This window comes from Physeter macrocephalus, chromosome 12, assembly GCF_002837175.3.
Source record: "Physeter macrocephalus isolate SW-GA chromosome 12, ASM283717v5, whole genome shotgun sequence".
Lineage (NCBI taxonomy): Eukaryota > Metazoa > Chordata > Mammalia > Artiodactyla > Physeteridae > Physeter > Physeter macrocephalus.
Window position 1 is genome coordinate 40,369,836 of NC_041225.1, and position 14,544 is coordinate 40,384,379.

The 14,544-nt window shown below is 47.2% G+C and overlaps 1 protein-coding gene, 1 long non-coding RNA gene and 1 other non-coding gene across 3 annotated transcripts; 1 reads left to right on the forward strand and 2 right to left on the reverse strand.

The window, feature by feature from the left end:
• Positions 1-2,678: 2,678 nt before the first annotated feature.
• Positions 2,679-5,407, reverse strand: LOC114487355 (uncharacterized). The gene is made up of 3 exons (XR_008618808.1): positions 4,992-5,407; positions 4,455-4,516; positions 2,679-2,870 (listed from the first exon to the last, which is right to left on the reverse strand). It is a non-coding gene; the product is annotated as an uncharacterized lncRNA (long non-coding RNA).
• Positions 5,408-5,611: 204 nt separating this feature from the next.
• On the forward strand, positions 5,612-8,064 carry RHOB (ras homolog family member B). Its single transcript, XM_007127301.3, has one exon. The coding sequence runs from the start codon at positions 5,994-5,996 to the stop codon at positions 6,582-6,584; it is 591 nt and encodes a 196-aa protein (XP_007127363.1). The 5' UTR covers positions 5,612-5,993; the 3' UTR covers positions 6,585-8,064.
• A 4,747-nt stretch (positions 8,065-12,811) lies between these two features.
• On the reverse strand, positions 12,812-12,937 carry LOC112063696 (U6atac minor spliceosomal RNA). Its single transcript, XR_002891135.1, has one exon. It is a non-coding gene; the product is annotated as a U6atac minor spliceosomal RNA (small nuclear RNA).
• Between the last annotated feature and the right edge of the window lie 1,607 nt (positions 12,938-14,544).

Below are 14,544 nucleotides of genomic sequence, written 5' to 3' on the forward strand. Positions count from 1 at the left end.
ACCTCCATACTGTCTTCCATAGTGGTTGTACCAATCTACATTCCCACCAACAGTGCAGGAGGGTTCCCTTTTCACCACGCCCTTTCCAGCATTTATTGTTTCTAGATTTTTTGATAATGGCCATTCCGACCGGTGTGAGGTGATAGTTCATTGCAGTTTTGATTTGCATCTCTCCAATAACTAGAGATGTTGAGCCATCTTTTCATGTGCCTCTTAGCCATCTGTATGTCTTCCTTGGTGAAATGTCTATTCAGGTCTTCTGCCCATTTTTTAATAGGATTGTTTGTTTTTTTGATCTTGAGCTCCATGAGCTGTCTGTATATTTTGGAGATTAATCCTTAGTCTATTGTTTCATTTGCATATATTTCCTCCCATTCTGAGGGTTGTCTTTTCATCTTGTTTATGGTTTCTTTTGCTGTGCAAAAGCTTTTAAGTTTAACTAAGTCCCATTTGTTTAATTTTCTTTTTACTTCCATTTCTCTCGGAGGTGGGTCAAAAAAGATCTTGCTTGGTTTATGTCAAAGAGTGTTTTTCCTATGTTTTCCTCTAAGAGTTTTATAGTGTCTGGTCTTACATTTAGGTCTTTAATCCATTTGGAGTTTATTTTTGTGTATGGTGTTAGGTAGCATTCTAATTTCATTCTTTTACATGTAGCTGTCCAGTTTTCCCAGCACCACTTATTGAAGAGACTGTCTTTTCTCCACTGTACGTTCTTGCCTCCTTTGTTGTAAATTAGGTGACCATACGTGTGTGGGTTTATCTCTGGGCATTCTATCCTGTACCATTGATCTATATTTCTGATTTTTTGCCAATACCATACTGCCTTGTTTACTGTAGTTTTGTGGTATAGTTTGAAGTCAGGGAGCCTGATTCCTCCAGCTCTGTTTTTCTTTCTCAATATTGCTTTGGCTATTCGGGGTCTTTTGTGTTTCCATACAAAATGTAAAATTTTTTGTTCTAATTCTGTGAAGACTGCCATTGGTAGTTTGATAGGGATTGCATTGAATCTGTAGATTGCTTTGGGTAGTATAGTCATTTTCACAATATTGATTCTTCCAATCCAAGAAAATGGTATACTTCTCCATCTGTTTATGTCATCTTTGATTTCTTTCAACAGTATTTTATAGTTTTCTGAGTACTATATCAGTATTAAATCAATTATTTCTCCAGCTTTATTGAGATATAATTGACATATAACATTGTATAAGTTTAAGGTGTACAACAGTGGTGCTGATTTGATACACTTACATATTGCAAAACGATTACCACTATAGCAATAGCTAATGCCTCCATCACATCACATCATTACCATTTCTTTTTTTTTTTTTAATATTTACTTTTATTTGGTTGTGCTGGGTCTTAGTTGTGGCTCACCAGCTCCTTAGTTGTGGCATGCGAACTCTTAGTTGTGGCACACATGTGGAATCTAGTTCCCTGACCTGGGATTGAACCCGAGCTCCCTGCATTGGGAGCTCATAATCTTAACCACTGTGCCACCAGAGAATTCCCAACCTGTGCTGAGAACGTTTAGGAACTACTCTCTTGGCAAGTATATAATATAGTATTATTAACTAAAATCACCATGCTAGACATTAGATCCTTAGAACTTATTCATCTTCTAACTGGAAGTTTATACTCTTTAACCAACTTTCCCCTTTTCCTCTACCATGAATATCAGCTTTTAAATTTTAAATTTATTAAAATTACATAACATTGAAAATGGTTCTTTAGTGGTATCAGCAGGATTTCACACGTGGCTATCGGCTACTGGATTGGATGGTGCAGTTTTAGAGTGATCAGGAGCTAGGCCCTGTTGCCCACTGCCAACTCCCCTTAGCATGACCCTGGGCTGGACAGACAGGGAGTCTGATCAGAGTTCAATGCCTACATTCCAAAGCTTAACATTCTAGCTATGGTGATTCTTCTGTGAGCACAGCCTCTCTGTCTTAGGCCTGGGTCAAACTGGGTCACAATTTCGGGACAGGGGAGGTGTGTTTGAATTGCTGTTGCTTATAGCTTGAAGACCCCGGAAAGCAGTTTGAAGGCTCAGCTATGTAACTCATGGCTGAATGGGCCCAAATGGACCATATGGGACCACTTCGGTTTTTCCAGGTGAAATAGTACGGCTAGGTCTAGAAGAGCCTTTCCCTTTTTAAAACTCATTGCATTGAGAAGGAAGGTTGACAATCTTCCTAGAGACCCTAAGCTACTTGCTTAAATTAGAAATAATTTAAAAATTAAATGACTGCCAGGAATGTCTATGGTATTGCTGGTTTCCAATAAATGCTTATTGGTAAGTGAATTATTATTACTTCCAGTTATACCAGATCATCCAGTAATGGCTTTCTTAACTGGGGAGAAGAAAGCAGATGATTTTTGCAGTTCAAATTGTTTTACAACTTTCTGTACATTGTAATTAGGTTAAAAGAAAGTCCATTGTTATAATAAATTAGTAAGGTTCCACAGCTGTTATCTCGTCTAATCTCTTTTAGAAGTTACTATTTAACTAGGAAGGAATTAATTAATTTTTTTAAGTGTATATGAAAAAAGTTCTATGTGTGTATAAATATATATGTGAAGAATTTCTAAAGAAGCTGCTTGTGAAACAAAGAGGGGTTTTACATCCTGTGAAACATATTAAAATAAAAATAGTCATAAAATGCATGCTTTTTGGCTAGATAAGTTTTTATATAATCATATATATAATATATAGAAAATATTTAAATATAATTATATATATATATATATATATATATATATGTTTTAAAAACCCTGTAAAGATTGCCACAAGGTGGCACTAAAATCTAATGAACACTCCAGTCTCTGGCTGGTCTTGTCTCCGAAGAGTTGGGGGGTGATTTACAGGAGATCTGTAGGAGACAGTGGACAAAAAAGGCCAAATAAATAAAGCTGAAGGAAGATTGGAGGTAGATTAACATCTCCCTTTTGTCTGAAGGATAACTTCCCTCTCTCACTAGTGTGGGTATCTGTCATACAACGAATCTATAGGTTACTAAAGTTAACTATTAAAATGATTTGCTCTCCTTGACAAGTCAGTTTTACCCTTGCCCTTAGCCAGTGTATTGTGAAGGGAGAGCAGCGGCAGTGAGGGGGCCATTAGGCACACCCCCTAGTTTGGGAGAGTTTATCCCGTGAGTGGTACAGTATTTGAAGTAGCCAGTCTTCACAGAGCTTGTCAAAGGATCCTGGACATGAAAATGAAGACCATGAAAAGAGGCTGCTGCAGAATACGGAATTTTCTATTTGTTTACTTTGGCATAATTTACCAACTGAATATTTTTAGAAATTACTGCAATATTGAGATTCAAGTTTGGAACACCTCATATAATATGTCTGAGAGTCAGGAAATGAGTGAATTGAATCCCTCTTCCTGATTCTTTGTATTCCAGATCTTAAAAAAATACATGGTAGAAAACTTTGTTTGATACTTTCTTAATATTTGAAGCTTAAGGACACAGCCAAGATTCCCAAGTTATATTAAGATAAAGGAAAGCAGTGTTAACAATACAGCTATAAAAGGTTTTGATTAAAGGAAGAAAATTTTAGATTTTTCTAACAGGCAAACTGAAATTAAAAGAAAAAAAGAAAAAGTTGCTAGATTGGAGCCCTAAACAAATGATCCAAAAAAAAAAAAAGATAAAAAACCCCTTACTTTCTCCCACGGGATTCCACTTGGAGAAATTATTTACTTACTGACAGTTCAGTTCCTTAGATCTGAGAAACAAAATCAAAAAAACAAAAACGCTAGGCATTGTAGTGGAGATAATCCAATGTGAGGGAAGCAGTTTTGGTCACTTGAATGAGGATGGGCTCTGGGGGTTAGTGGCACTAATGTCGTATTTGACCTGATTATTTATGTTTGCGGCGTCCGTTCGGGGACCTACATCTCAACATCTGAATCATGTGTGAACACACCATGGCTCAGCTATAGCTGGCTGCCCAGGTTTGGTGGGATGGTTGGTAAAGCAGTCTGGAGTCTGAGCTAAGAGACTCCAGAAAGTTCCAACTGAGTTCCTGAGCATTTAGGCGAACTCTCCACAGTCGTTTACTGATTCTTGCATAGGGTCAGGCATTGTGCTAGGGCTTCAAGATGCTGAGATAAGACAGAATCCAGGCCCTCCAACAGCTTCCAGTCAGAGGGGGAGGCAGAAATATGAGGCAACAACCTCATCATGATGTAGTGGGTCTCTCCTTTCTGAAAAACCAGTAAGCATCCCACTGCCTCCAGAATGGATATGGCCCAACCTGGGTAGTTGGTTCCTCCATGACTGGCCTCCATCCTGAGTTTCACCTCTCTCTCTCTCCACCGAGGGCAGCCACACTAAGCTATTCCCTGTTCCTAGAATTTGTCCTACTCTTTCCCACATCTCTGCTTTTGTTCAAGCTGTTCCTCCTTCCTGGGAGATTCTCCCTCCCTCCTTCCCCCTTCCTACCTCTTCTGTCGATTGAGATCCATTGGTTTAGGTTCTTCGAGCTCAGACATAGGTGTCATCTCCTGCAGAATTCAAGGAATAGATGAATTAATTCCTGGTGGGGGCAGAAGACTAGGGATCTAACACCCCACCACACACTAATTTGCTGTGTCCAAGCCTGCAAGTTTCTCCTCCCACTCCCTGGGGACGCAGCCTATTCTTGCCCAACGGGGTGTGGGGTGGTTGGATTTTATTGTACTATTTACTCCAGACAGTTCTCAACCTTATGACTAGGATCCGAATTAATCCTGCCAAACCAGGGCTGAGTCTGCCTTTTTCTGCCTGGTAACTTCCTCCAAGTGGACCTGAAGTTCTGCAACCAGCCTCGACCTTCGCTTTTCACTGCCCCTCCTTCCCCCAATCTTCACCTAGGGACCTAGGCTGGGTGCCGAGAAGGGGGTAGGAGGCAGGACTTGTTAGAGCCAGAGGCTGGGCCCAGGCCTACCCAGCTTACAGCCACCCTCTTGGAGATCCAAACCCAGGGCTCAGGGCGAGTACCGGGTGGAGGGATGGGGGCGGCAGACTCGACCAGGGGAGGGGCCGCTTCTGAATTAAAAACAAAAAAACCCAACAACCTTGCTTGGAATCAAACGTGTGTGTGTGTATATGTGTGCCTCTGTGTGTGTGCGTGTGCGTGTGTGTGTATTTAAAAACAAAACCACATTAAAGGAGCCGCTCCCTCCCCCACAGGTCCTACCACCCGCTGGGAGTTTGAGAAGCAAGGGGGCAATTTTGAGTGGAAGGGAGTCATCAACGGCCCGCAAAGTGCCGCCTCTCTCGGAACCGCTCGTCCAGGCTCCGCGGGCTCCGGGCAGCTAGCTCCAGCCCTCCCGCTTCGCACGCACAAGCTGCGGCGAAGACGGGAACCCAGGTGCCGCCCGAGCCCCGCAGGGCCAGCCGAAGCGGCGTTAAGACTCCCCAGTCGCCGCCTCTCCCAGCCCGATGGCCTGGGCCGTCAATCAAGCTCGCCCGGCCCCGCCCTTGGGCTGCAGCGAACGGCCAATCAGAGCCAAGCTCCGCAGCGATGAGCTCAGTCGGCTTGCTTCCCATTGGGCGGCTATATTAAGAAAGTCGCCGAACTCTTTAAATAGCGGGCGCTGGGGCCGCAGCCCGCATCTGCCACCGCAGTCTGGCGGCGCTCGTGTGTTCTCTTGTGCGTTTGCTGAGGCCTAGAGAGACCCGGGAGGGAGCTAGGCCGGGTCATCTGCTCTAGCCACTTTTTGCGCACAAAGGCGCCGACCCCGACCCCGGGCCTGGGACGAGGCGAGCGGCCACCGCTCCGGAGCAGCGCGGAGACGCACGGCGCGCCCTATGCCCCGGCGCCTCCACCTACCCCGCCGCGGCAGCCCGAGCATAGCGAGAGAACGCGCCACCCCGGGGCCTGGGTGCAGCTAGCAACCCTTTCCCCCAGCGCGCAGCCCGAGGTGAGCAGTGAGCGGCGAGCGGGACGGCAGCGAGGCGTTCGCGGGCCCCCTCCTGCTGCCCGGGCCCGGCCCGCTCATGGCGGCCATCCGCAAGAAGCTGGTGGTGGTGGGCGACGGCGCGTGCGGCAAGACGTGCCTGCTGATCGTGTTCAGTAAGGACGAGTTCCCCGAGGTGTACGTGCCCACCGTCTTCGAGAACTATGTGGCCGACATCGAGGTGGACGGCAAGCAGGTGGAGCTGGCGCTGTGGGACACGGCGGGCCAGGAGGACTACGACCGCCTGCGGCCGCTCTCCTACCCGGACACAGACGTGATCCTCATGTGCTTCTCGGTGGACAGCCCGGATTCGCTGGAGAACATCCCCGAGAAGTGGGTGCCCGAGGTGAAGCACTTCTGCCCCAACGTGCCCATCATCCTGGTGGCCAACAAGAAAGACCTCCGCAGCGACGAGCACGTCCGCACAGAGCTGGCGCGCATGAAGCAGGAACCGGTGCGCACGGATGACGGCCGCGCCATGGCCGTGCGCATCCAAGCCTACGACTACCTCGAGTGCTCGGCCAAGACCAAGGAGGGCGTGCGCGAGGTCTTCGAGACGGCCACGCGCGCCGCGCTGCAGAAGCGCTACGGCTCCCAGAACGGCTGCATCAACTGCTGCAAGGTGCTATGAGGGCCGCGCCCGCCCCGCCTGCCCCTGCCGGCTCGCCTCCCCCTCCCGGGCCCAGCCCCCACGAGCCCGGGGAAGGGGAGACCCGCGTGCCCCAAGGACCCCACCGGACTGGCTGGTGTCTGCCTTCAGTCCCGGCAGACGTGGCCCGGCGGATCAGGCTCTGGCGCCGGGAATCCGCGTGGTAGGCACCGGGCGCCCGCTTTCCAAGTGTCTGTGCGTCCGGCTGTGTTGCACAGGCCTGGCCGCCCCGCTGAGTGCCAAGGGTCCCCTGACCACCCTTGACTGAAGAGTCAAGCCTCTTCAGAGTGTGTGGCTGTGTGTATGTTCGACTCCCCGCCGCCAGGTTTTCACCCCATGCCCGCCTCTGCCTCCCGGAGACGAGCTTGGCACCGGGGTGCGGCCGCGCCCCATCAGATGTTCGTCCATAACCAGCGAGCGCCTGCTATCCCCTGTCTGTAACATAGACCTCGGGAACTGCGGGAGGGGAGGGCTGGGGAGGATGGGGTGTTATATAAATATAGATATAATTTTATTTTCGGAGGTAGGATGGTGTTATTTAATGGTGGTGGTGGGTGGAGTGACGGGGCTCTGGAACAGCTCCGGCCCAGTCTGGGTCAGGCGTCCATCCCAGCACGAACAAGCCTTGGCCATCTTTCCAAACCCTGGGGAAGACGTTTGCAGCCGACTTGGGGATGAGAGGACACAGCTTCTAGACTCATGGCTCCTGCGGGCCAGCCCCCCTCCCCCCACTGCGAACCCCCTCACCAGACACAGGCAGGAGGAGGGAAAGTGTGCTGCAGGTTGTTTTTGCCATAAGCGAACTTTGTGCCTGTCCTACAAGTGAAAATCGTTCAGTCCAAGAAACTGATGTTATTTGATTTATTTAAAGGCTAAAACTTGGGTGGTTTTTTTTTTGGGGGGGGTGGAAGAATTCTTTGCACAATTGTTTCATTGTTTGACATTTAATGCACTTGTCATTTGCATAAGACAGTAGCATCCTGACCACACTTGTACACTGTAACCTCATCTACTTCTGATGTTTTTAAAAAAATGATGACTTTTAAAAAACACGGAGAAGAAAAAGAAACCACTAATTTTTTTTTCTTTTGAAAAAAGTGGCAACACTGTTCTGTTTTGCGATTTTATTTGTGCAGGTATGCGCACTGTTTTGAGAAAGAGCAGTAACAAGTGTTAGGGCCTATCTAAAACCTTTTTTTTTTCCCCCCACAAGGCAGTCTCTAAAGCTGTGTGAAATTTTCTCTGCATCTCTGTAGACACTGCCCCTGGTGTCTCTTTTCTCCCCCTCCCTTTCCCATCCAGTGGTACTTCTACTAAATTGTTGTCTTGTTTTTTATTTTTTAAATAAACTGACAAATGACAAAGTGGTGAGCTTATGATGTTTACATAAAAGTTCTATAAGCTGTGTATACAGTTTTTTTATGTAAAATATTAAAAAACTATGATGATGACATTTATAAAATGGCTCCTGTGGTTTAATAATGTGTAAAAATATTCTTGTGAATTTGGGGGCAAGGGCAGAATTCTGCCGTGGAGGTCCCACCAACTCAGTTTCCCTCATAGTGTTTGTAGGAAATGGGGATGAAATCCCTTCGAGGATGTGTGGGGTTGCGTGGCCATGGGAGACCAGGTTCCTCCCTTCCCAGTCCCAGAGGTTACCCCGGCACCCAGTGCCCAAACCTTTGACCTAACATGTACTGTTTGTATGTCTTAAGCACTTGTGTCGAAGTCTATTATGGGGCCTTTGCTTCCTATTCTTTGAAACTCGGAAGGGTGTCATTTGTGCATTTAAAATTTAGATGACTTTTTGTTGTTGTTGTTAATCACCGGTGTGGGACCAGGCTCTCTGTCTAAAAGACTGGTTCCTGGGTTCCCTTCAGATCCTCATGGGGTTACACAATACCCCCTGAGATTGCAGGGTGTTATCTCTGGCCTGAGCTCCTGGGTGGAAGTTGGGGAGAGCCCAGATCAGAAGCTGATTCTTCCATCGTTGAAGTTTCATCTGAAGGTTTATATGGAGCCTAAAATGCTTTATTCTAAGTGCCAGGAGTGCCTGCATTACGGACAGAACACGAGGTTTTGGGTGGCTGTTATTGAAAGCTGGGGCAGGCACACTTTGACGTGGAATCATGATGAGCTCTAATTTCAGACAGTTAGCCTGCTGCAGTGGGTCCCAGAACCAGACAGGCAGATTTATCTTCAGAGACGGTATTAAAATCCCACTGCAGGTATGATGGCTCAAATCTGCCAGCCTCAGCAGCTTCGAGGAAAGGTAGCAGATACTGCCAACCTCTCCCAACTACCAAAGACGTGCTTTTTGTTTTTGGAATCAACACTTTCTGGGTTTCTAGCCCTTAGTTGCCTGCTGCCACTGCCCGCCCCCCCGCCCCCACCAGCCTGCCTCCTCCAGGCAGAAGCAGAGAAGGCCCCTTTTGAATCCCTTTGCTTTAAAACTCGAGGCTTCTGTTTCCCTGTCTTTCCCTAGCCTCCCAAGAGCTTTTGTTGAGTGAGGCAAGCCTGGTTGCTGGTGACTTTTCACCCACTTAAAAAACAAAACAAAGCAAAACAAAACATTAACAGGGCCTCCTGCACAGCCAGGCTCATTGGCCGACAGAGGGGAATTGTCTGGGCAGCTCCAGGCACAGAGCAAGGAGAGGGTCCACCCAGGTTGGCTTCTCTAAGCCACTGCCTCATCCTTTCCTCAGCTCCTGGCCTCACCTCTAGCCCTCAGCCTACTTTTTCTTCTTCATTTTAAAGGCAAAAATTTCCACAGAAAAACAAAATGTTGATTTGCAAGTTTTACAGCTTGCAAATCCTTTGGTACCAGGGAGTGCAGGACTCTGTGAAGAGCTCAAGCTTGGGCTCAATGCCCAGTACTCAGCTTTGCAACCAGCCAAGAGCCTGGAGTCCCAGCCCCCGAAAGGACCTTTTCTGGGTTTCCTGCCTGCTCAAATCTGCCTGGTACCTATAGCTGCCTTTTTTTTTTTTTTTTTTTTAATTTTAGGAAGACAACAACCCAGGTGACACATGGCAGCCTGGGTTATGCTTGTTTTAAAATGCATGGCATTTAATAATCCTGCCGGAACACACTCTTCTTGCTGCATTAGATCCAACTGGAAAATATAAAGACGAATTGCTGTAGGCTGGAAAATCAATTAGGAAAAAAGAGGTGAAACATCTGGTGTTACTCTTAGGATATGAAAATTCATTTTGCACATTTAAAATAAATGTGCTGAGTTCGTTTAATTGCCTGTTGAATGATTTCGTGGAGAATAGTGGGGTGTTACATTGATCCTGGGCATTTCGTAGCAAGGGGCATTGGCTTGGGTTCTTGTTTAATCTTAATTTGAAATCAATCTGGATTGTATTTCTAGGGTCTTTTTCACATGTGTTTCAGTGTACTTAGAACAGTGGTTTTCAAACTTAAGCATGCATTAGAATCACATGGAGGGCTGGTTAAAACACAGATGGCTGGGCCTAGCTTCCAGAGTCTCTGATCAGTATGTCCGGGGTGGGGACCAAGTGATACTGATGCTGCTGGTCTGGACACCACACTCTGAGAACCACTGGCTTAGAATAAAGAAGAGTTCATGTCATTGCACAGAGGAGGGAGGTCGTTTCAGCAGGAAAGTAAATCACATTCCCGAGGCTGAGGCTGTAGTGCCCTGTAGTCCCGACTGCCCTACCTTAAAGAGCACGACACTTTCAGAGAATTTCCCTCCCAGGATGACCCATACATAACCCCTATCTTCTCTTCTCCACATTCTTGTGCAACAGGGGGTTTAATGCCCTTCTAGAGATTTCTTTCTGCCATTCTGAATTCAGAACGCAACAGCACTCTGCTCTGCTGAGACAAGGGATACAAAAGCCAACAGGACACAATCCTCGCCCGGGTGGGCCAGGCCGTTCTGAGAATGCATTCACTGAGCATGCTCAAATGGGGGCGTTAGGCCCAGGGCACAACAGGAGCCCAGGGGAAGGTGGGGAGGGTGTCATGGAAGAGGAGACATTTGGCCTAAGTCTTAAAGCAGGAGTGGGTGATGTGCGGATGGAAGATACAGCTTCTTTATATTACTGTGGGGCCTGGCCTCTGGGGAATAAGGCTCTCTTGGGCGAGAACTACCGTCTACTTTTAGCCCTTCTGGTATACATTTCTTCAGTCAAGAAAAATGATGTTACCCGGCCAAGTCAAACAGCCTCTCCCCAGCCCTCCCTGTCCACACACAGGCCGGGAGAGGTTGGTGATGACGGTTTCATTGTTTTCTCTGTGCCTCCCAGGGATGGGGGGCAGACACAAGGGCTAGCTTTGTGATAACTGTGCTCCTGGGAAACATGCAGCCTGGGCTCAAGGAGGCCGCGACACCACAAAGGGACCTCGTACTCCAGTTTGTTGGGAGACAGACCTTAACCACTTTACTTGGTCCATCTTCTAGCTGGGGGGAGAAAGTGGGTAGTCAGGCTGCCCCTTCCACTCTCAGCAGCCCCTTCCCTGGGCTGGGCGGTAAGAGTTGTCTAGAGGACCCCAGTTCATTCCTCCCAAATATTTACTGTTGACTAAAGGACTCTGTGCCTGGCACTGTGCTAGGAGCTTGGGACTCAGTAGGCAAATAGGCAGGCATGGTCCCTCCCCTCACAGAGCTTTCAATCTCTATGTGTGTCTGCACAGTAATAATAATGATGATGACAGTAGCTGATGTAGGCATCAGGCACTGTTCTAAGCTCTTCATCTGTATTGTTTTATGTGTGTATTAATTATCTATCATTGTATAACAAATTATCCCCAAACTTAGTGGTTTAGAACATTTATTTCTTCACCATTTCTGTGAGTCAGGAATCCAGGCACAGCTTAGTTGAGTCCTCTGGCTCAGGGTCTCTCCTGAAACTGTAGTCAAGGTGTTGGCTGCGGCTCGACTGATCTCCAGGCTTGACTGGGGAAGGGTCTGCTCCCCAGCCCACGCATATGGTTGCTGGTAGGATTCAGGTCCTCACTGGCCAAGGCCTCCTTTGAGCTCCTTGCCACGTGGGCCTCTCCGTAGGGATCTCAATAAGTAGTAGTAGAATGAATGAATCGATTAAAGAAAGGACAGAAATTTAGGGAGTGCCAACTTCTAAGAGACCCAAGGAAGTGACAAAGGCTGGGAACAGCTGCTATGAGGAATGAGAGGAAGGTCAGTTAAAAAATGACTGGGCGGGCTTCCCTGGTGGCGCAGTGGTTGAGAGTCCGCCTGCCGATGCAGGGGACGTGGGTTCGTGCCCCGGTCCGGGAAGATCCCACATGCCGCGGAGCGGCTGGGCCCGTGAGCCATGGCCGCTGAGCCTGCGCGTCCGGAGCCTGTGCTCCGCAACACGAGAGGCCACAACAGTGAGAGGCCCGCATACCGCAAAAAAAAAAAAAAAAATGACTGGGTTGCATGGAGGGTCCAACAGTCCTCCGATACTGCATGCTCGGAATCAAGCAGGTAAATCACTCTGTTTTGACATGAGTTATGTGTGACACAGCAATGACAAGTAACCAACTGTTTTTGGTGCAGGGGCTGCGTCCAGGGAAGTTAAGCAAGTGCTCCTGTGAGGCCAGGCTTTGGGCGCTGACAACACCAGCTGAGGGAAGGCCTTCTCTGGACCCCACCCCTGCAGGAATCACAAGGTACTCAGGCGCGGAGAGATCTCTGGGGAAGTCCTCCCAGTGATCCTGAGATGAGCAGGCAGTGGAAGCACATTTCTGGGGCTGCAGGCCACCCTCTGCAGGGTCACCTGGGGGACTAGCAGTACTCAGCGGTTGGTTGATGCCGGGGCTGAGCTTCGAGCATCAGAGGAAGCTGGGCAGTTTTGGCTTCTGGGGTGGGAGCCTGGCACAACTGGCCAGGTTTTTCATTTTAGAAACCATGATCCGAAAGCACAGTTCTTTTCTTCTCTTTTTCTTTTTCCTTTCTTTTGATTTTTCAGGATCTCTTTATATATATATATATATATATATATATAAATTTTATCAGAGTAGAGTTGCTTTACAACGTTGTGTTAGTTTCTACCGTCCAGCAAAGCGAATCAGCTCTCCGTAGACACAGATCCCCTCTTTTTTGGATTTCCTTCCCATTTAGGTCACCACAGGGCATTGAGTAAAGTTCCCTGTGCTATACAGTAGGTTCTCATTAGTTAAGTATTTTATACATAGTATCAATAGTGTATGTATGTCAATCCCAATCTCCCAATTCACAAAACAGTAGTTAGATGCCACAGAGTAGGTGGCAGTGCCTTAACCGTATGTGTGTTGTCAGTCCCAAGGGCCTCTTCCATCCTTGTCAAGGGGAGTTCTAACCTTCTCTACTGTCATACAACACTGAAAGCACAATTCTAAGGGCTATGCAACTAAGCCTTGGGTTTTTATCACTCTGTGTGACCTCTGTCCTCTGGCTGTCATTTGGAGCTATTTTTCTTCTCCCTTCAATCCTGAAAAGGGAAGAAACAAATGTTCCCAGAAGCAAGTTTCTCATCACTTTGTTAATGATTGATTTAATTTGATTCCAGAACTTGTTTAACCTTTGCATAAACAATCGAAACCTTCTGGAGGCACCTAAAAGGAATGCAGGAATGCATGTGCTATTTAATTCTGGAGAGATTATAAATGGGACTCTGACAGAATAAAAAGTATTATTTATATGAGTGCTAAAAAAAGTCACTTGTAAAGTACACACTTGTCTGTAACGGCCAAATATGGGAAAGTGTGAGATCTGGTCGCATAACCAGGCTGGCTCTGTAAATGGGAAGTTCTGTCTATCCATCCTCTTGCTCCTGGTTGAGCAATTTTGTGGCTACAGGTTTCCTCTGAGAAAGTCGAGCATTGTAGGCCAAATGGAGATCCAGCCTACACGCATAAGAAAACACCAACATTAATGCACCAGCCCGGGATCTCTGAAGTTGTTCTTATCTGTGCCAAGGGAGAATTGTTCAAAGTTTTTACTTCATGGGTAATGGTAGAAATTACAGACTGTATAGTTGGTTACCTGCCAAATCTGAAAGAACAAAGATGAAATGCAGTGAAGGCATAAACAATTCAAAGGGAAAAAGAGTACTCATCGGGCTTAAAATGCCACGAGTTCTCTAGCAGGCTGATAGGATCCAACCTCCGTCCATGACATAGTGACCAACTAGTAAGCAGTCTCACCAGTTAGCCAAGGGAACTCAGAAGGCCCAGCACTACCATGAGTGCGGTGCAGAAGAGGCCCGACTCTGGGCGAGTGTAACCCTCTCATCCTCAGCTGGGGGTGGGAAGAAATCGCGCGTGTGGGAAGAAATTGCAGCTCTGGGAGTCTGCCGGGGACCTCAAGAAAAAGGAACAGGGGTGGAGCAGTGCAGATGTGTCCCCCGTTCTGTCACGTCACTTACCCCCCTGTATTATTCATCTTTGTCACCTGCAGTAAAGGCAGTGTGCGTGGTGGCAAAATCAAGGTTTACAGGCAGCAGCCCTCTGTCCTTCACTGTCTGGGCATTCTTGACCCAAGTATTTTTACTCTCCACTGCCTCAGGTTCTTTACTTGTACAATGGAAATAATTCTGAAGATTAAACAAGATCAAACCAAGTACTCAGCACAGACCCAGCTCATTCTAAGTCCTCAATAAATCTTGATTCCCTTCCCTCTGTTGGACTCCTCTTAGCACCTTAAGCACAAGTAGAGGTGGAATAAACTTTGCTGGATAAATGAGTGTATAGTAATAACCACTCTTTTGTTTGTCAAGGACTTTTTCAACTGTAAGCTCCTCAGGGTATCACCTTATACTCATTTTTAAAGCCCTGGCATCCAGGGCGGGGTCTGACACGTGGTAGGTACTTAGTAACTACTAAGTTACTGAATAAAAGCTCGAGTTCAGAGGGTCCTTGATAAACTGGAGGTCCTCAGGGATGCGTAGGATGAATTTCGCACTCAGGGAAGAAGTGACCACTGTGCAG

Coding starts and splice junctions, on each gene's coding strand:
- RHOB (XM_007127301.3), top strand. CDS start 5,994: ATGGCGGCCATCCGCAAGAAGCTGGTGGTGGTGGGCGACGGCGCGTGC.